Raw genomic sequence first — 23,389 nt, 5'->3', positions numbered from 1 at the left:
TTTTTTTTTTTTTTAAAAAAAAGGGTTGGTGGGTCCAGGTTTCAGGGGGGATTATGTGGGGTCGAGTGAGCAGATATATATATAAATAATATTTGAAATAAGAATGGGTGGGGGATGGGATTAGAAAGGGACAGGTGTGAGGAAAAAGCTGACACGTGAAACTCTCGCAAATGTCGCTGTTAGGAGACAAGTGTAATGAGGAGGCCATTTCGCTTTCCAATTGCACTCTCCTCCCACGGCTTTTCCAAAATTTTCCCCCTTATTTATTATTATTATTATTATTATAGCTGTCTTCCTTTTTTTTCTTTTATGGTGTGTGTCTCTGCGTGTTGCTATAAAAATGCCAAATAGAGATGGATACAATTTAAAGACATGCCAATTCGTGGTTTTTCTTTTTCGATACTCCCGCCCATTTTCTTTGTTTTTATTTTCAAACCAACCCCATCTTTTTATGATGTGAACTGTTGCGTAATCCATACGACCTCTATTTTTATTGTTTTTATTTTCTTGGTTTGTTGTTGCCTTTTTTTTGTGTTTTAGCGTTTACGGGTTTATTAGCTTAGCCCTACATGCACAGAGGAGTCCTCTGTACTCGAAACTCAATTATTTCTGTCTTTTACTTTTTTATGTATGCCACCCATTATTGTTTTATCTTTATCAAATATTATCAATTGTATATATTTTTTTAATATAAAAACAAAAGCGAAAACGGGGTATAGTCCAGCCTAGGTTCGAGGAACTTACGAATGCAGTTACGTGCACGTGAAACTCACGTGATTCCTTCACAAATGAAACTGAGACTTGAATCTTTTGCCTTCAAGGGAAAGATGAAATGTTTGAATTATTTATTGGGTGGCTGCTAAATTGTTGATGCCAATGGAGTTTTCTAGGAATTGGTCCCAACGGACAAATTATCAAAGCTTTACGTTACTTCCACGAACAACATTATATTCAGTCAAAAGGGGATAAATTATTGCCGAACTAATTTTATATTTAAAACTTAAATAATTATTGCTATTGTTATTGCTACCTTGCTTTCTTAATTAATTATTGCCGTTTCAGCAAAGTGTGTATCTTTTTACGATTACCTTATTTTATGATATGATTAACGCAACAAAGCATTCAATGGATTCCGTTCTCTTACAAAAATTATTGTGTACATTTTTTTTTTATTTGGGTATAATTGTACAACTTTGGTTTAATTTAATTATCGCTCGTGGATATTTGTTTTTAGGTTTTAACTTTCAACATTAGTGCTTCCATTTTCTTCAACCTTTTCACTTCATTTAGTCTTCTAAAATTTTTAAGTTTGTATTAAATATGTATCTATACTTGTAATAGATTTCTAATAAAATTCATAAATTTTAGGTTTAATAAGTCATTGTCATCAATTTATTAGTTTACAGTTGCGTGCATGCTACTTGTACTCTTTTTTTTAAAAAAAAAAAGAAAAAAGAAAAAAGAAAAAAAAATATTATTCAAGTATTATGTGATAGGCTAATTTAATGACGTCAATGTTTGAAGTTGTGAACTTAACAAATAATTAGAGACGATAAATTTTAAAAAAGTGTACTTGTTTCCTCATAATTCTTTTTAGATACATAATATGATTATTAGTTTATTTTAAGTAATAAAAACATGTTTAAATATTTACTTAGATTTCGAAACATATGTAAAAGAAAAAAAAATAGCAATATTTATAAGCTCGATTTTAGAGAGAAAAAGAAAAGAAAACAAAAACAAATGATTATAAGAAGGCTTCTGTCTTAAAAGTTTATGAATTTTATTAAAGAAAATTTAAAGATATAGAAATTTTATAAATTCTAAAGAACAATAAAAAGTAATGAAAAATGAAAAGTGAAATGAAATTTAAGTTCATGAACTTTGATTTGATTAATCATTTCTAAATTTTCATAAATATATAATAAATATCTTCCACTCGATCTCGATTTCATTTATATTGTACTAAAATTGTTTAGTTTATAAAGTTGAAGAAATAAAATGATATATTTATAATTATTAATATAGTATTTAAATGATATGACTTGTAATATGTATATATGCTGTCTCTTATACACATCTAGATTATATATATTAATGAGATCAGAAGAACGAATATTTGAAGTTTTTTATTCTTTAATTTAATATATCCGAGCGTTTGTAACAACATTTTGATTGATGTCACGATACATCTGTTTAATCCTATCACATTTAGTTATCAATAAAGTTTACGAGATATTAAATCATGCATTGGTTGCACCATTATTTGAAAAATGTAAAACCACAAATACTTTATCTTTATTAATTTAGGTTGCGTTTACTTAAGAAAAAAATGTAATAAATCGATGGTATTATGAAAAGTGAGCTTCATTTGATTATATTTGACATTGTCCAGTGTGTTTTTGAAAATTATACTATTACTATCGTTACCATTATTGTACTATTATAACATGATAAATGCAGTATATGTTAGCTTGGTAACAATAAAAATAAATGTGAGAAATTAATAATTAAAAGTAAACGTGATAAAAAGTAATTAGTTGATTGTGATGTATTATAATTGATATATAAATGAAATCTTATTACGATTAGGTCTATTTTGATTAGAGATGGGTAAAAGTGGTATTAGAATAAGAAGGAGTAGAAAAGGAAATAGGTTGGAAGAAGGAAAATGAGAAGTGCATTGGTGAAGAATGACAAGTGCATAGTGCATTGGATGTGGAGATGTGGGTGGAAGTGGGTCATAAATAATAAAGTTTGTACTATTCCTTTTCCACCAATCTTCCTACTCACCATCATATAAAACAACAACAACAATAATAATACCCAACAAGAAACTACAAACACAAATCCTCCAAAATTCACCATCACCTACACAAACCCACCAAAATTCCCACTCCCACAATTTCAAACCCCTTTCCAAAATATAGCTCACTTTTAAAACCCCCTTTAGATTAGGGTTCCATAAGAAAAAGATGTCAATTCCACACTCATGTGAATATTTTTCTTTTCTTTTTTCTTTTTTCAACAAATTGTGCTAGTTTTAAAAAGTTATGTACCAAAAAAAAAATGCATTTGATTTCACACTAGTTGTCCACCATAAGGGAAAAAAGAAAAGAGCATAGAAGAATATGGATCCAATGAAAGGAGTGAGGGGCAGTTCCATCAATCCATCCCACTCAGATCAAAATGCTAAAAGAAAAAAAAAAAAAATTAGATTAAGTAAAGTGTTTTCTTTTATCATCATCTTGCATTTTGATTTTGTTGCCTCACCTTTCTACCTTCAACATGGGCCCTACTCCACTCATGATATATTTATGTGTATTTCTGTATCACATGTCACTTGGAGAATTTTGATTTGAAATGACCTAATTTAAATGAAATCTCATCTCTTTTGGATGGACCCATTTTGGCAGTATTCCTCTTTCCCCCAATCACTTATATACCTTTAATTACTATCAACTTATATATTGGGCTTTTACTATTATTTTTGCTTTGGCTTGGGTAATGGGTATATTCTAGCTTTCTTCTCACTCTATCTCTCTTTCACTTTACTATGTAACAAAAAAGTTGTTGTTGCCTCTGCCTGCCTTTTCAGAAAAGCTATATATATATAGCTAGCTAGGCCATGGTGGGTCTGGGTCTAATTAAACTCATAACAGATCAATCCACTAATCAATCTCTTCTTTAACTTAACTCAATTTTCTTCTTAGTTTGATGGATCATATTTTGGTTTGGTTTGGTATAGACAAATACATTATATTATTGCCATTTTGAATCCAACAACAAAACATCTCCACTATGAGTGAAACACACAAACATGGAAAAAAGAGATAGAGAGAGAGATTCTGTTTTGCCCACCAAAGAAAGCTACTGTTTGGTTTGACAGAAGGATAATGAGTGTTTTCTAAAGTGCAAAATTCAGTTCTTCCCACTATAATTGTCACTAATACACTTCCAAACATTATTCTCTCAAAGAAAAATTAAAAAAACATTCAATCAATTATTATTATTATTATTTTAAAAAAAAAAAAAATGAAAAAGTAAAACCAAAAGAAAACCCTTCCCCTGGGCATTGTGGCATCAAACCCAACTCCCCCTATCTTTGGTAAAATGATTATGTTTTCCCCCACATCCCCCAACTTTATTATTATTATTATTATTATTGTGTACATTCACAAGGACTTTCCAACCATTCTTACTTATCTAAACTAAAGTAATACCCAACCACTATGAAAAAAGTGTACCCAATTGAAAGTCTCATTGATGTTAATTTGGATGAGTGGGTTGACAATTAACTTTTGTTTTTCTTTAAAAAGAGATATAGAGATTGAGATGCTTATCTGTTGGGCTAGATATAAAGGAAAGGACTGAAAGTGATGGAAATTGGATCAGCTAAAAACCAATTTGGGTTTTTAAAAGTAGACTAAATAGTACACTGAATTGATATGACTATAATGAAGGAGCCGAAGAAAAAAAAGATGTTGGATTTTGATGGCTAACCATTCTCGTATTTCATTCTTTCACTTCACCCCCTCTACATTTTCTGAAATTATAAACACTAGGGGAGACTTGAATTTCACACAATCAAATCAAATCAAATATCATCATTTTGGACCAAATAAACGATAATGCACTTGCCGAAAACCTCACAATAATATAGTAGAAATTAGGATGTGCATAAACACGTCCAAAATTTATTTCATCGATCAAAACTAATTGAATTGAGGTCATTCCGTTTTCGATTTTCGTATAAACATTTTGTAAAATCATTCCCCCCACCCCCCACCCCCCACAAAAAAAGTAAGTTTATTGTCATCAACCCAACTCAAAGTCTATTGACTTAGTATTGGTTTAAATTTTAAAAAGTTGTAAATTATATTAACCTAAAACTAACACTTTTCGTTCACTTTGACTTTGCTTGGAAAAAGAAAATGTTTGTCAAACAAAAAATATTTATAAATCATCAAACCACTATCTAAACTACTAGGTAGCACAAGTGGGAAGTACGGGGTCAAAACACAAAGAGGCCAAGAATTAAATATCTCATAAGCTAAATTTGACTCAGTAAAAATAAGAGGATTTTGTTGTTTGATTGACGGAAAACTAAATGCGGAAATGTAAGATAGGTTGAGAAATAGAGATCGAACACAAGATTACCTTCACTAGTTTAGAGATCGCAGGGGTTTCTACGAATCTAATCATCGATTAATTATAAAAACAATCACAAACTAACTACTTCTTGAGCCTAATCGAATATAGGGACAACCTATACAAATTCCCTAACGAGAATCAACATGTCATTAATCCCTAAATTAACTAAGCTCATTACAAGGGCAATTTATTTAGTTAATTGTATTACGTTCTTGGGTAGATTAAGATATTAAGTAAGGATGAGCAATTCTATCCTAATGCATTTCCAATCTTTAGGTTTTGTTATCAATTAGGTGATCCTAACTAGTCTAGAAATCATGTCATAATTCAAACTAGAACCTATTGAATTGAGCATGCTTTCAATACAACTATGGACATGAAAAACACACAAAGCAAAGACAAACGTACAAGAGATTTGAGTCGTCAATTCATCAATTCTATATGTTTATGCTATAAATTGAATCAAATAATAGAAATCATAAAGAAACAGAAATATCCAATCAAAAACTATAACAAACCTCAAATAATTCAATAAAATCCCTAAAACCTCAAAAACCCACGTCGTGGCCTTCAATCATTCATCAAATCCGACTCACGACGCCAGGATTTATAATTACAACTTAAAATTAAAGGAAATCTCATGAGTTTTGATCTAGAGTGGCAAAAACCGAGTAACGTGCACTCTAAGACGACCAACTCTCCTCTCCCCCTTTTTCCTAATTCAGAAAGAAAAAATTTACATTACAGTCATGGTGTTACAATGCTCCTATCGATCTAGCCTTTGAGTGGTAAGGTAAGGTTGAGACTGTAGGAACCTGTGAAGGTCCTGAGCGAAAACGTGGATCGGTCTATATTTCAATTATTTCACATAACGCAAATTACAAATTACATTATTAATATAAAATTTAATTTACAACATGCTATTAAATATATACGTGTGTGTGTATATACAGAGATAGAGTTTCATAAAACTTTTATTTTTGAAGAATAATTTTCTTCACGTGGAATGTCTCTTTTTGTAAATTGATCACAATCCAATTTGATCTCCAAATGGCTACCACCACGAAAACCACCTCTATATTGTCTCGATGAGAATCTAAGGAGTTGTGGGTTATTGGGAAAATTGTAAGAGAGGGAAAGATTGAGAGGAGAGATTGAGTTATAAAAAAAAAAATCTATCTCTCTCACTCTTAGATTTTTTTCCCCCTTTTCTAGGTAGAATAAGACACACCCCACCACAACCAACCTCACACGTAGTGAGTTGAAAGATTAGGGGAGGGAAGTTATTTTCCTCCTAAAATTCAAAATTAAATTTAAATTTAAAAAATATATATAATTATATGTTATATCATATATAATATATAACATATAACTTATGATTTAATGTTGTATCATATACAATATAACCTATAGTTTTAATTCTCTCATCAATGAACATAAATCTCATTTATATTAAGTTAAATTACATGAATCCAATTTACATAACTAATATTTGAATCATATTCAAATATTTTTTCCTCTCAAATAAACTTTTCATAATTATATAGGATGCAATTACTATAATGTATTTTTTCCTCTCAAATTACATTATAGTAATTACATCATATATAATTATGAAAATTTAATTATATCACGTGTAATTAATTTCCTAAATTAATATAAACAATTCAAATTAATCAAATTTTGATTATCATTTAATCCTGTTGCAGAAGGGACCTTATGGACCTGTAGATTGAAACTTAGATGGTATTTGAATAATTAATTAAATTCCTTTAATTAGATTATTAGTTTCATTAATTATTCAACATCCACTTGACAGTTGTATTATTCGCATTACAGATATATTTTTTTGTCCATTGGATATAACCAGTCAACAGTAATGACCTTTCACATATTGCTCGTAATTACAGTTAGGCCAAAATTACCGTTTTGCCCCTGTAGTTACATACTCAAGTACCACTAATCCATTTAATGAACAATAAATCATAATCCAACTATGACAAAACCCCTAGGGCAAGAAAAGGTGTGGTGCTACATTGTTCAAGCTTCAGAATCAGCCCTTAAGGGGGTAATTTATCTATTTACCCTGACATTGGGGAATGAGTGAATTCCGTCTTGTGTAGTTGTGTTCCCAACTCCTCAATCAGACGAATCCCAAAATGGTAGACGTATTGAGTTGACGATCTGACCACTCTCACCTATACAAATCAAATGACCATCTTCGTAGGCAGGAGTTCACAACTCACTCAAAATTCATGTCATGTCACCTATGGTCATCATGGTAAAATGTAAGTCTTTATTATAAACAACATTATATACTAAGACTAGTCATTTCACGATCTGGTCTTATACAAACTATTTTGTATAGAATACTCCCGTTCACATGTCTTCACATGAGTGATCATGATTAGATCATTTTTAGTACTTTACAACAATTGTAACATCTAGAAAGCGAGTCGTATTCGTAGTATCACCAAGATAAGGTATCTAGACAACGTTGTAACTTTGGTCAAATTTGAAGGCACTCGCGAATTTCAGCATTTTTTCGTCAAAATTTGTAGCATTGCAACACTACAGGTAGTGTTGCAACGTTGATTCTGCATCCACACATTCTGCCTTTTTGCGTTGCACTAGGGTTGCGACGCTCCAATCAGGGGCGTTTTTGTCATTTATCCTCATTTGAAGCCTTAAATGTTCAAATTACCTCTAAATTACTTCAAATTAATCCCGTTTGACTCGAAATGCTCAATTCTACCCTTGGGCATTCAACACCTATAAAATAGGATAATTAAACATAAAAAAACTCATTTACAAGCCTAAATTAAGCTAGGAATTATAGCTATTTTTGAGTGTTATAAAAAAAACTCTGACAAACTGATCGACCGAAATTCATTCGAGACATGAGCAAAACTCATATTGGCAAAGAATATGGTCCATGTGTCGGATTTCACACACTTTTTATGTAAGTTTTTTATGCCGATTTCTCCTAAAACCAATATTGACGACTAATGCACACCTTTAGCAGGAATAAGTAGAAAAATTACAGAGAAAACTTACAAAAGAATTAAAAGAAAATAATAAAACCTGAAAATATAAGAATTTACATGGAATATTCCCAACTCGATTGAAAATCCATGAACCAAGGAAAAACCACTATGTGAAACTTTGCTACAATCACACATAATTAAATAAAAAAAAATTCATATTAACATATTACTTTTTTTTAGAACATAAATTTAAATAAATAATCCGATTAACTGAACGAACCCAACTTGAATATTTATTGGTTGGGTTGAATTGAGTCGGATTCATTTTTTGATAGAGTTTATTTGAGTTGAAGAAATTAACAAACCGAACAATTGAGTTGGGCCTAAAAAGTCATTCAACCCAATCCACAAACACCATTAACTCCCTTCGTAGTGGTAAAAGCCAATCAATTTTTTCAATTCTAATAACACGAACAAACTACATTTCTAATATTTCGTCAAAAACTCAACAAATGCTTCATGGTTTTCTTTCTTTCTTTTTTTTTTACTCTTATCTTTCCCCATTTTTTAAATATAATTATCAAGTGGAGATATGTTAAATTGCCCGTGTAACATACTTATTCATAACTATCTGATTCAAATTTGAAATACCATTAGCAAATTTATCAGTTAGTGGCCGTTTGAATTGTAGATAATTGTTTCATAGGTATAAATATTAAATATCTGAGATTTGAATGTCAGAGTTTTAAATGTATGGGGTAATTAATACATGTATTTGAATGTGCAAGATAACTAATGCCTGAAAGTCAAATATTTGTGTTCAATTCAATAATTCGTACATAGAGACTAAAAATAAATAATTACTTAATTAAATACAAGAGATGAATCAAGCTTAACATTAACTAATTTGTTGCTATGTTAATTAATTATTTAATTAATACAATAAAAAATAAATAAATACTTTTTAATTAAACTAATTACTAAAAATAATTAAATTAATAAATAGATAAATTAAAATATTGATAATTAACAATAATGATTTATATTAAATAGTTAAGATAGCATAAAATATTAATGGTGTCTAAATAATATATTTATATTTAATAATTAATTAAAATTAATAATAATGAATATTTGATATTAATTTATCAATTTCCAAAATCTCACATTTGCAGGTATTAAAAAATCCATATAAGATGAATTTAAAAATTTTGTAGATTTTAAAAAGTGGAATTATGTGAACAAATAAAGATATTAAATATTAATCTGAAATTGCATGAAAAAACTTGTAAACAAACTGGGCGTCATATATTCAAATAATTTAATTCTGTCCGCCATTATTATGTGTCCCCATTTAGTTGTTTTGGACCATTTCCATTCAAACTGTGTCCTATGAATCCAAAACCCATAATTGCCTCCTCATGTCCTAATTAACCCATCTTCCAATTCTTCCCCCATCTATATAGAAGAACACTATATTTTAATTCAAAATTCAATTACCACACTCACCTCTCCATGTGCCCATTGCTCAATGCTGTTCATAATGTCTAGAGAAGACTAGAGAATATAGAAGTGTGAGATTCGATGTCTTTTTTCTTTCTCCTTTCTTTCATGTCTCTATTTATTCATTTAATTAGATTCTTTTCTTACACTAGAAAAAAAAAAAAATGCAATGAATGGTTTGAAACAAAATTAAAAAAAGAAGGAGAAAGGAAAATGAAAGGTGGGGGATAGAATGGTCAACTTTCACCATCATTCATCATTATTCCCCATATTATAACAAATGCAGGGCTACAAGTTATTAATGTTGGTACCTCCTTTTTCTGGCACAACAAGAAAATGGGCCACACAAACAAAGAAATAAGGACTTGTTTAATACATATATATGTACAAATTCAATTCAATTCAATTCTATTATAGGGCCTCAAAATTTTCGGATCCCACTCCTTTTTAAATCAAAATCCAGCTTCTTGATTTGATTTGAGATGAGTTTTGGTTTGTACTACTTTTTTATGGATGGAAACTTAGATGGTGATCATACCATAGGACTTTTCATGTGCTTGTTTAATATAATTGAGATATTTTCTAATATATTGAGATCACTTTCAACTAAAAGTGACCTTACTATTACTATTATTAATAGGGTATTGATTCGTGATTTCGAACTCTCGACTTTTATTCTACATCATTTATTTTTTAAATAAAGATGTTGAAAATGCTTATAAAGAGGGTCCTACTCGAGAAGGAACAAGTTTAATTGTGATGGTGGAGAATTGAAAAAAAAAAAGAGGAAGGAAAAGAAAAGAAAAATTGTGAATGAATGGGTTGGAATTGATTGATTGGAGTTGAGTTGCACTAACAATGTTATTGATGGCTCCGTTAACGCACCAGATTGAATTTGGCAAATTCAAAGATTGATTTATATATATATATATATTCTTGAAATAAGTCGTGGGTATTGGTTGAGATTGGCACTCAAAGATTTGGTGAGGATTTGTTGAGTTTATTATTTATATATTCACATCTTATCCGCATTTCACATACATTCCGTATATAAATATTCTTAACAAATTTTTATTATATAAATATTTTTACAAATTATTATTATTATTAATGGTGTCGTTTTCAGCTACATCTACTTGTCGTAGGGTAACCTACGCACTTAAGTGGTGGAATTGGGCTTGTATGCGGCCCATAATACTAGTGAGCTGGGCTTGGGGAATGGAGTGATGGAGTCCACGAAAGAGCCCACTTGGCAATGCATTTTTTCAATTTCGGTCTCTCTTGTGTCTTGTCTTAGTTTCTATAGTGTATATTTAACTGTAAACCTTTCAAATATCATGTACATTCAGCATAGTATAAAATTTCAATTATATTGCTTCAAGAGTGTTTGGAGAAGGGTCAGGGAGAGTGTAATGGAGTTATTAACTATACTACTCCACTTATCATTTTATACTTTATAAGACTGTTTGGAATGCTAAGATAATATAAGATGTGGGGAGTTTTGATCGAGTATAAACGATGAAGTATGATCGAGTATGTTCAAACACTGAAGGAAAATGACATACAAAACAGAGATATACCATCTCATGTTGGATCTTCAAAAGTCCTTAGGTTGTTAGTAAATTTTATAAATTTTAGAAGTTGAAGGACTCTAGTAAAGAAAAAAAGAAATATCTCATGAATTGAAGCCTTCGTCATAACATCAAGTGGAAAGCCCTCAATGAAGGAATTTCTTTTATGATGTTTCATATAATTGTTTTGTTTTGCTTTTTCTTTTTTTGGAAAAAAATTGAAAGATTAAATTTAGAGAAATTGTGTCAGACTAACTTGGTAAATTGACCTCTCTTTTCTTCCGAAAATTTAACTCACATTTTTCTCTCCTCCGTGCGGTTGTCTTCTTTTCTGTAAACCCTATTTCACGACGTTCAACCGCCCCTCCCTCCCATTACCAGCTATGCACCCTGCCGCCGCCCGCTGCTAGACGACGGTGTCTCAGCCGCTGCCGCCCATCCTGCACTCTCATCTGCTGCAGTCTCTGCCCTTCAACAAACTCACTGCCGCTCCCTCCCTCTCACACTCCCTCGTTACTCATCTCTGTCATCCCCTAACCCGCGCCGTTCGTGAGATTGGGCAGCCGCTCAGATTCGGCATAAGGTTTTCAATTTTTGTTTTAATTTGTTTTGTCGATTTATTTTTTTCACCCACGTAGAAGAAAATCAAAAGAAGCAGTCTGGTTGTCGAATTCTTTATTCAACAAACGTTCAATCAGTCTAAATGAAACTGTAGAACTAAAAATGCCTCAAAGTTTGCTTGAAGGTGTTAGTTAGTTTGCTTGAATACTGAATATAGAAAAACTATGAAGCATGTGAACTTAAGGAAGTCTGTAACTTGGTTTGGTTGTATCGATTAAAAACCCCAACTATCAATGTTAATCCTAAACTTTAGAATCAATTAGACCCTCCATTCGAATTGCCTTCTAAAATTTAACATATAACTTCTTTGAATGCTAAAAGTAATGTAAAAAAGCGAGAATCAAATAGGAGTTTCATTAATTTGAGTGAACTTCTATCCACTCGTCTTCTTTTAATCCTCTCTACTCCTTTAGAAAGAATTGCATTATTATTATAATTTGTTACTTTGTTGAAACTTTTGGAGAAAAATGAACTTTCATGGAATCAAGTGAACATAGATAGATACAAATCACTAGTATAATATTGATATTTCCCTAAAATTTAAAATCCTGTCTAAATCCCACCTATTCGGAAGTTGGAGCGGAACTTCGTGCTTTTCTTTTGCACCCAAGCACGTCAAAAATAATTTGAAATTCTCCCAAATTCATTGTTCCAAACAGGGGTTAATTGTGTAAAATTTTCCAGATTTTTCATCTAGGTTTAGCTCCTTCCCATTCCTTCTCACGGTTTCTCAGAATAATCCTACACGGTGATGGAGGACATAGAGCAACAGCAAAATAAAACCAAACACAAGGGGAAGCATGACAAGCCGAAGCCATGGGACGAAGATCCTAACATTGACCGTTGGAAAGTTGAGAAGTTTGATCCCTCTTGGAATGAAGGTGGCATGCTTGAAGTCAGCTCTTTCTCTACTCTGTTTCCCGTGTACAGAGGTAAGGAACTTTATGTTTTTTACCTTCAATTTTTACTCTCTTGCTATTACGGAGGATTGGATTGGAATAAATGAATGAATTAGAGTGTGGGCTTCTTAGAACTTCCTCACATAGTATTCGAGATCCCAATTGTCTTTAGATTAATAATTTGATACCTTTTATTTAAATTACATCTAGTTTGTGTACTAAATTGTGAAACAGTTTGTTGTAATCCTACTTAAACGATTTTGAGTTACTTTGAACTTTCAACTGTTTTGTTTCGTCAAGTAGTTTGGCTGAAAAGGAATTGTTGTTTCATGTTTAATTGTTCGTAGGCCAATATGCTTTATTTTGTGTTTCATCAATCAGTTTTATGTCTACATGGAGGGCAAAAGTTTTTCTTTCTAGTGCTGCGACCTATTCAGTCTCCGATTTTCCTGAAAATAGTTAGGTGGCAGTAGAATAGCGAGGTTTTGTTTTCTAACTTTATGATTTTGGTAATCTTTATCAGTGGAAGATGTTCAGTTCATTTTGTATTTTTCAATATGCTTGTTTTTACCCCCACTTAAAAGATATTTCTGCTATACAATTGATTTGACTGCACAAATAATCACATTCCAATTTTTCCATTTTCAGAAAAATATTTGCGAGAGACATGGCCAGTTGTGAAGTCTGCTCTGAAAGAGTTTGGTATTGTTTGTGAACTGAATTTGGTAAGAGGCCATGAACTCATAGAAAAATGAAAAAGTTCATAACCTAATGAAGCAATGACATTGATTCTGCGTGTGAGATGATTTGAAACCAGTTGTAATTCTCACTTCATGTGTTTTAATCCCTTACGATTGGTCAGATTGAAGGATCAATGACAGTTTCAACAACTAGAAAGACTAGGGATCCGTATATTATTGTCAAGGCAAGGGATCTGATTAAGCTTTTGTCAAGAAGTGTTCCTGCTCCTCAGGTAAAACAATAATTTGATTTATTTTATGTTATTTTTCTTTTGATGTGGTAGTTGGATCTTTCTTTCATCGGTCCTGTTAAATGGTATCTTGAATTGTTTTATTATTATTATTATTATTTTTATTTTTTAAAACCATGGTTTATGTGTCAGGCAATAAAAATATTGGATGATGAAATGCAATGTGACATTATTAAGATTGGGAACTTGGTACGCAAGAAGGTCAGTGTCTTTCACTACATATTTTATTACAGATTGATTTATATTCTCTCTCAAGGCATTTGGCTAAGAAGTTTGCATAGTTGATAGTTGTCAGCCTTTAATCTCATTGCACACGCTCTAAGGTCTGAAGTTCACCCTAAATTCAGAAGTCCATATCTATGGCAACCTACAGCAAAAGTCTACTAATTACTGGAAAATGGAAATATTTAGATATAAATTGAAGTGTAGTGTTTTATTCGACTCGAAGTTGAAAATTAGCCTGTCATGTTAGAGAATAAATTTCAGGGTTTTTTTTTTTTAATGTGTCACCATCCGTTGGTAATCGTGCATTATGGTACATAATAATTCCTTAGATGGACTACCATTTTCCATGCCAATTAGCATCTTGTGTCATCCTTCCATTTTCGATTATCTACTCTGTATCAACCTTGAAATTTGACACTGTCCCGACCTTGACTATGATGCAGGAACGATTTGTTAAAAGAAGACGCCTTCTTGTGGGCCCAAATTCATCAACTTTAAAGGTTCATATAGCTTAGTTGATTGATTTCCGAGATTACTTAGTTTCTCCTACTTTGATAAAGATATCTTAATTTAGCTTTCTTAGAGAGGGGCAATTGTGTTTATCTAAGTCTATGCTCTATTTCTTCTCTCTTATCTTTTAATTGTTATTCTAGCACAGGCGCTTGAAATATTGACAGGATGCTATATTCTTGTTCAGGTACATATATGTTCTTTTGCTGCTTGTCTATTTTTTCCATCTTTTTCGACCTTTCCTCTTCTGTAGTGTCAATCTCGTTCTTGTTACTGACAGGGCAACACTGTTGCTGCGATGGGTTCATTCAAAGGTTTAAAGCAAGTTAGGAGGGTAGTGGAAGAGTGCATGATGAATAAAATGCATCCTGTATACAATATTAAGGTTTCTGGGTTTAATTTCTGCATATCAATTTATGCTACTCCGCGATAGCCCTCTGCGTAACTTGGTATCTCATGCAGATTCTCATGATGAAAAAAGAGCTTGCTAATGATCCAGCACTTGCAAATGAAAATTGGGATAGGTTTCTTCCCAAATTCAAGAAGTATGCCATTTAGACTTGTACTTGTTTGCTGATTTTCTTTTGCTAGAATCATGTTTTTATGTTTTATATAAGCGTCCTTTTTCTCAGGAAAACTGTCAAACAAAAGAAGGTCAAGAGTAAACAGAAGAAGCCGTACACACCTTTCCCTCCTCCTCAGCAACCTAGCCAGGTGCTAGCTTCCTTTCACTTCCAGGAGGCGCAATTTGTCTATATTTATATTTCAGAAAGGAATTATGGAAATAGCATGACAATATAAGAAATAATCGTTATGATGGTCTATTTGCAAAATCACAAAATTAAAAGTTGTAGAAAAGGAAACAGGCCACAATACATCAGATGCCAGGTTTAATAAAGATAAATTATTCGAAATTTAGGAAGTGCTGAAATGTCTTAAAAGCATAGTATGTTATTGTCATTGTGACAATTTTATAGGGGTTAAACTTAAACGTAGACATGTTTTGCAGTCTTATTTTTTCTCAATGCATTCATGTCAATAAGATTTTTTGACGCGATGTATTTGCAGATTGATATACAATTGGAAACTGGAGAATACTTTTTAAGTGACAAAAAGAAGTCAGCAAAGAAATGGCAGGACAAGCAGGAGAAGCAGGCAGAAAAAACTGCTGAAAACAAGAGAAAAAGAGAAGCTGCCTTTGTTCCTCCTAAGGTATATATCGCTGCATCTCATTTATTCAACTTATCTAATTTATTGAAGATTTTTTTTTTTTATTCTTTTTACTACCATACGTGCTCTGATGCTCCTAATGACAATTGTTTTACCTCTATTCAGGAGCCACCGATGCAGGATACAGAACCCGATCAAGATAACAATGATATATCCGAAATGGCAAAGGCCTTGAAGGTATGGGATTGTGTGTGAGAGCTATATGTATTATAGCCGTGGATGCTCCAACTCCAAGAAGAATTTTCAACCGGAAATGATCCAATTTGTTTGACAAATTTGTTGCAACTTATATGATCGTGTTGCTTTGCAGGAAAAGGCCAAGGCATTTGGTAAACGAAAAGCTATGGAAGCTATCAATCCGGAAGCTTATATTGCATCATCCAGCGATCGGCCGCATTTCAAGAAGAGATCCAAGACATCATCGTAGAAGTTGGTAAGTTTTTTGTCAGGGGAGTTTCCACCCGTGTATGAAATTTACCAAAGGTTCTAGTTTTTTTGTATGACTTCATTTTTTGTTACATTTCGGATTAGGATTAGAATCGGCGTTGTTTTAATGAGAAAAATCACAAGTCTTATTGTTCACTGTGTTTTTCGTTGTTTTTTGCACTTTGCCTTTCCTTTCTACGTTTTTGCCCTTACAACCATTACAACGAACTCATCAGGCCCCCCACGCCGGTGTTTTTCATTTTTAAAAACGGTAATATTAGTTTTTCAAAATCTTGTTGAATTTTGGATAGAAATTGGGACTTAAAATGCTATGGGCTGATCTAGAATAGTTTAGCATCCCATTTTTGTTTCAAGTCATCGTCTTATTTCATATCAAATTTATTCATGGTAGTTTTGAAACTTTTATAAAAGGTGAAGATAATATTCTATCTTTTGAAAGTATTAGAGGTATTTTAAAAACAAAAGCTGTTTCTTATAATTTATTTATTTATTTTTCTTATGAACTTTAGCCAAGATACGAAACTATTCCTCCACACGTATAAAATTGCTCTTTGTTGTGCAATTGATGAGCACAATGGATATGAAGAAAATATAATATAATAATATATAAATAAATAAATAAAATATGATACAATAATAAACTAAAATTATAAAATAACTAAAACTATAAAAATTGGATAATATGGAAATTTAAGTAGAATTTAAAGTGGATGTACCTAACAATGATTTTAAGATCCATCAAATGTCACTATTTATAGATAATTTTAAGATCTATCAAATGTCACTATTTATAGGTAAAGTGACAAGTAGGATGTGGTCTTACATGGACACTACGAGGCACATGGATAACATGAAGATTGACATATGGTTTTTAGGATACTAAGCAATTGACATTATTTACTATTATAATATTTATAATACTCTCTTTTATATGTTTGTATATATATGAAATGTGTCTCGTTAAAGTCTTACTAGAAAAATCTAATGGGAAAAATAATTCTAGTGAAGGAAAAAGAGTACATATTTTATATAATATATCAATATATCTACTCATTTATGAAAACATCATTTAAGATCTCTGAGTGGTCGCATCTTAATATTGTGCAATTTTTTTAAAAGTTGCGATTGGTATTGGCTTTGTAAATAAATCTGCAAGGTTACCTTTTGAATAAAATTGTTGTATAGTGATATTGCAATTTTTTTCAAGATCACGAGTGTAGAAAAGTTTCGGTGAAATATGTTTTGTTCTATCTCGTCTAATATATTCTCATTTGATTTGGACTATGTTTTCTTCGTATGATATTGTTGGAAGATTTTTGTTAGAAGACACCACATATTTCACGATTGTGTTAAGTAATTGATCTTAGCCACACACATTCTCGTCTAGCTTCGTGAATAAGAATTTCAGAATGATTTGAGGAAGTGCTGTTATGATCTGTTTTACCGATCGTCATGATATAACAGTTTCTCCACATGTGAACAGATAACCTGTTTGAGATCTAGCTTTTTGTGGATCAAATAAATATTCAGAATCTGTATAATCAACTAGGTCAAAATTTGATTTATTTGAATAAAATAAACCATATCGATTGTTTCTCAAAGATAATGGAGTATATGCTTAATTCCCTTCAAATATCTTTTTGTAATAGAAGAACTATATCTAGCTAATAAATTGAAAATGCAATATTTGGTCATGTATTATTAGCGATATACATAAGTATACCAATTCCACTAAGATATGGTAGACCGATGAATATAAAATCCACTCAGGTGATTGTACCATATCTGGTCTTGTCCATATAAATCTTTTCAAAATTTTACCTGTATAAGTTGATTGAAGAATAAATATTTCATCCGCTAAATGCTCAATTTGTAAACTAAGGTATGTTTTTTTTTTCTTGAGATCTTTCATTTCAGTTACTTTTTTAAGATATTCCATTGCCTTTGAAAACTTTTCGAGAATTCCAATTATATTCAAGTCATTAACATATACAACTATAATAGCAAATCCTGTTTGTGATTTGTGATTTCCTTATAACAACACACAGACAAATTGAATTATTTTGTTATAATTTTTTCAATAAATATCCGCAATTGTACCACATCCATCCTGATTGTTTCAATCTATGTAATGATCTCTGAAATTTTATTGAATACAATTCCTGAAAATTTGATGTATATGTTTCAGGTACCTTAAATCTTTCCGGGGTTCTTATATAAATATCATATATATAGATATGCTATAATTACATACATAAGATGCATATCCAAACTTTCATACATAGTCCGATCAATTACTTAGTGTAATCGCATCCACCACTAGAGAATATCTCTCTTATAAACAATACTAAATCTTTGTGAAAAAGCTTGTGCAACTAGTCTTACTTTGTATCTTGTGACCTCATTATTTTAATTTCTTTTTCTCACAAACACCCATTTTTATTCCACAGGTTTGACACCTTCTGGTGTTTGGACTACTGATCCAAAAACCTGCATTTTGAAAGTGAGTTTAATTTTGTCTCGATTGCTTCTTTCCACTAAAGCCAATCTTTTCTATGTCAACATTCTTCAATAGATTTTAGTTTAGGATCCTTACTTTCAGATATAATATCAAGAGTACCAGTATACGCAAAAATGTTGTCAATAACTACATTAGTTCAATTTCATCTTTTTCTTGTCATGACATAATTGATTGAAATCTCATTATCATCTTTAGGTATTTCACCTTCTTCATTTGTCATGTCGAAGATTTTTTCATGAGTATTTACATCTGCAATCAAGTCTTTTTTACTATTAATTAATTTTTGTTTTCGAGAATTTTTATCTTTGGAACCTATTGGTATACCACGCTTCTGACGTATTCCAGACTCATTAATGACAACTTGTTGTGTTGGGATATTAATTATTGATGGAACATTTACAACTAATATATGTGACTCAGTTACTTTCTTTGCATCTATAAATGCATATGGTAATTGTTTTGCTATATTTTGCAAATGAATTATTTTCTAAACTTCAAATTCATATTGATTTGTACGGGGATCTAAATGAGACAATAACGATGCATTTCATATAATTTCTTTTTTCCAATTTCTTAATTCTTCATCCTAATGTTGAAAAATTTGTTCTATTAAAATGACAATCAGTAAATCGTGCAGTAAATATATCACCCATCAGGGGTCAGGATATTTGATAATTGATGGGGAATCATATCCAACATATATTTCTAACCTCCTTTGAGGACCATTTTAGTGTGTTGTGGTGGAGCAATTAGATCATATACTGCACATCAAAAAAATTCTTAGATGATAAATATTTGGCTCATGTCTATAAGCTAATTGTAATGGCGAATACTTATGGTAAGCTACTGGCCTAATGTGTACAAGCGACGCTGCATGCAAAATAACATGTCCCTATACAGATGAAGGAAGCTTGGCTCTTATAAGTAATGATCTTACAATTGATTGCAAACATTTTATAAATGATTATGCTAAATCATTTTGTGTATGAACATGAGCTACAAGATGTTCAACACTTATCCCAAATGACATACAATAATTATCAAAAACTTGGGATGTAAATTCACTAAAATTATCAAGACGAGTTGTCTTAATTGTATAAGTATGAAATTGTGCTCATAACTTAATTATTTGAGTAAGTAATCTTGCAAATGCAATATTTCGACTTGATAATAAGCACACGTGTGACCATCTACAGGATGCATCTATTAATACCATAAAATATTTAAATGGTCTACTTGGTGGGTTATAGTGTTGGGATTGGTGTCCTAATTTTCCTGGAATCTCGTTGTTTGTAATCATACACATTGTCTTATGAATAAAATAACTGTTATTTCATTCTGGCATTTACCCATATCCAATAAACAAAACTCCATGGCTATCTTATATAAACTTAAGCACGTATGTGTGATATACAAGTGGATCATACCTTAAGCGATAACCTAAATAGGTCTGTAGTATAAGAATTAAGGTGGGATACATGATCCTGTTGACACTACGTTACGTCCCGCTTTGTAGAGGTTTGCAAATGTTGTAAACTACTACAGATGGTAGATCCTGATCATTCATGTGGAGACATGTGAGCAAGGATGTCCTATACAAAGAGTTTGTATAAGATCGGACCACGAGATGACTAGACTCTGTATATAACGCCGTTGATACTAGAGACTTACATCTCACCTAAATGACCATAGGTGACACTACTTCAATCCTAAGTGTTTTGGAACTCTTGCCTTTGAGGGTGGTCTTTTGATTAGTATGGGTGAGAGTGGTCAGATTGCCAACTCAACATGCTGACCTTTTTGGGAACTTGTCTGATTTGGGAGTTGGGAACTCAATACACAAGATGAAATTCACTCCTTTCCCGAAGCAGGGATAAGTAGAGAGATTGCTCCCTTAAGAACTGATTCCGGGGCTTGAACATAGTGGCCACGACTTCTCTTTGGAAGAGAGGACTCGGTCATAGCAGGACTATGGCTTATGTTCATTAGAGGATTCAGTGATACTTAAGGAGTTAGATATAACTAGAGGGGCACAATAGTTATTGGCCGAGCTGTACTTACGAGCGATCTGTGAAGGGTTGTAACTCTGTTGATTGGTTAAGATAGACACATAATATATCTGTGGTAAGGAGAGTTCAAATGTCGGTCTTTAGTGGAATGCCTGACAGTTAACGAATGGTGGATCCCGTGACTAAAGAGTTTAGCCAGTTATTCACGTACCGTTGGAGCTTCGAGATACAGGTCTATAATGTCCCCTTGGTAGCTTAATGGATTCAATTGAGGATCAATTCTTGGTGTTGATTTGAAATGTTCAAATTGATAAGAGGTAATTCGATTATATATGGTATGATCGATATGGTGTATGAGATACATCAAGTGGAGGATTAATGTAAATGAGATTTACATTAAGTACCATGGAATAGAAAAAGAGTTATAGTTTATATGTTTCATAAGATGAAAGATTAAAATTATAGGTTATAAATATAGTATGATAAATTGGTTATCATTTATATTTATAATAATATTAATTATTGGATAATTATCTCTTTTTCTCTAATACCCAATTGAGTGGGAGGTTATTGGTGGTTTCATGGTAACCGTGAGATAAAAGTAAAATTGTTTTCCTAATTTTAAAAGGAAAAAGATTTTGTTGAGAAATTGTGAATGTGAGATTTCCAATCTCGGAAATATTCTCGTGGGAAGTTGTCAAGTAAATTAGATTTAATAAGCAACAACTTGGAGTGAGCTAAACGATCATGGAGTGTTAGTAGGCGACAGACACTCAACTAAGTGATGAGCTAAACGATCGCATAGCTTTTGCTAGACAATCGCTTAGCTTTTCCTAAACGATTGGGCATCGACCTATACGATAGGTTCTTCCATCTCCTACTTACTCAATCGTTTACACGATTGTGATTTCTCCTGTGTTCTGCCTCAAACCAAGTCCCCACAGAACTCACCCTCTGGATTCTCACACCGAAAATACCAAGGTAGCCTTCTTGGTGGTGTCATACTCAACTCGACACTGTCGAGGTTCTGTGGAGGTCGTTTGTGGAGTTCGAGGTTTTTTGACTTTGGCGATCGCTTAGTTCGAGTGCGCGATGTTCGTGCTGTGTAGCGGTCGTGTTGGACGAGCGTTCGTGTGTTGCTGTGTAGTTGTGGTCAAGCGTTCGTAATCAAAGAGCTTTGTGATGAGTCTGCAATAGTGTGTTACTCTCGTCCTTGATCATTTGTATAGCATGCTGTAATTTATATATTTTTTGCATAACTGTTTGTTTCCGTTTTTTATTGTAATTGTAAAGTTCATATACGATTGTAATTTGGAATGATCTTTTCGCTGCTTATGGAAATCCTTGTGTTCGATTTCCTTTAAATAGGTCTGCATATATCACCATGAGTTTGTTCTAAAAATGCAGGTGATTCTGTTTCCACTTTAGCTGGTAAAGGTCTAATTATTAATTTTCCTTGAGAGCAAGCATCACATATAATTCATTAGATTGAAGAATCTTCTAGCTCTTCAATAGGTGTCCACTTGAATTCTCAATAATTCTTCTCATCATTATAGATTTTGGATGACTCAATCTATCATGCCAAATAGCAAATATATCTGGATTCATGAACTTCAGGTTCATTGTTGCATATATTTCAATTATTCGTATATGAGTATAATATAATCTAAAAGATAAAGCAGACAACTTTTCCAATATACGTTTTTCATTTGAGATAGTAGAGATAATATATAGATATTCCACATTATTCTTACTATCACTCTCAATATGATAACTATTACAATATATATCTTTAAAACTTAGAAGATTTGTCTTTGATTGACTAGAGAACAATGCATTGTCAATTGTAAATTTTGTTCCTCTAGGCAAAATAATATTTACTTTTCCAAAACTTTCGATAAAGTTTACAAAACCTGATATTTTATTTACTTTTGCATTCAACATTTTCAATTTGGAAAATATTTTTATTTGTAAGTATTTTGTGTGTAGTTGCACTGTCTGCTAGACATAAATATTCTTTGCTCATTTTTGAATCACCCAAAATATGAAAATGATCTATGTTTCTTTATTAAAAGAAAATAATTATAACAAGAAAAACAACACTTAAAATATACAAAAGTTACTAAAAAAATGAAGATGGATAAAAGAAAAATAACAACATTAAGTCTAGATGTTCTCAAAGTAAAAAAAAACCCTTGATGTTCAATCAACTGTGCCAATATTCTCTTCGGGAGATTCAAAGAAGTCCGCCATATCAAAATTTGTCATATAGGATGGGTCAAATATGTCATTATCCTGGTATGCAAAATTTGCTTTCACATTTTTCTCTTTTTCCTTCAGGGAGGCTTGATAGAGGTCAACTAAGTGTTTTGACATACAAAAGGTATTGACTAATGGCCAGTTATTACGCATCAGAAGCATTTATTTTCAACACTCTTTGAACAATTATTTTGTGGAGCTTTTTCTTTGTGATCATCATTTTGTGATTCTTTTGAATTTGAATGATTAGAACGTCCACCACGAAAATAATAATTATTTCTTTCTCTGCCATGATCACGACCTCGACCACGATTATTAACATCCACCATATTCACTTCAGGGAATGGTATTGTTCCAGTTGGTCGAGATTCGTGATTATTCATTAATAACTCGTTATTTTGTTCGAACACGAGATGACATGAAATTAATTCAGAATATTGTTTAAAACCTTTCTCTCGATAT

At 31.8% G+C, this 23,389-nt stretch overlaps 1 protein-coding gene across 4 annotated transcripts; it reads left to right on the top strand.

Annotated features, from left to right (window-relative positions):
* Positions 1-11,329: 11,329 nt before the first annotated feature.
* On the top strand, positions 11,330-18,743 carry LOC120078488 (KRR1 small subunit processome component homolog). Of its 4 annotated transcripts, none has more exons than XM_039032756.1 (14): positions 11,334-11,798; positions 12,521-12,768; positions 13,384-13,460; positions 13,598-13,708; positions 13,859-13,927; positions 14,395-14,451; positions 14,610-14,648; positions 14,742-14,846; positions 14,924-15,006; positions 15,094-15,175; positions 15,530-15,673; positions 15,797-15,868; positions 16,002-16,124; positions 18,589-18,743. In XM_039032756.1, the coding sequence occupies exons 2-13, from the start codon at positions 12,588-12,590 to the stop codon at positions 16,116-16,118; spliced, it is 1,137 nt and encodes a 378-aa protein (XP_038888684.1). In that variant the 5' UTR covers positions 11,334-11,798; positions 12,521-12,587; the 3' UTR covers positions 16,119-16,124; positions 18,589-18,743. The 4 variants fall into 4 exon arrangements, with proteins under 4 accessions (XP_038888686.1, XP_038888684.1, XP_038888685.1 ...); XM_039032757.1 differs by lacking the exon at positions 18,589-18,743 and adding an exon at positions 16,933-17,109; XM_039032758.1 differs by lacking the exon at positions 18,589-18,743 and having other exon boundaries at positions 11,330-11,798; positions 12,571-12,768; positions 16,002-16,273.
* The last annotated feature ends 4,646 nt before the right edge of the window (positions 18,744-23,389 follow it).

The sequence above is a fragment of the Benincasa hispida genome, chromosome 5, assembly GCF_009727055.1.
Source record: "Benincasa hispida cultivar B227 chromosome 5, ASM972705v1, whole genome shotgun sequence".
NCBI classification, from domain to species: domain Eukaryota; kingdom Viridiplantae; phylum Streptophyta; class Magnoliopsida; order Cucurbitales; family Cucurbitaceae; genus Benincasa; species Benincasa hispida.
Note: the sequence above shows the minus strand (reverse complement) of the source record. Positions and strands in the feature narration are given on the sequence as shown.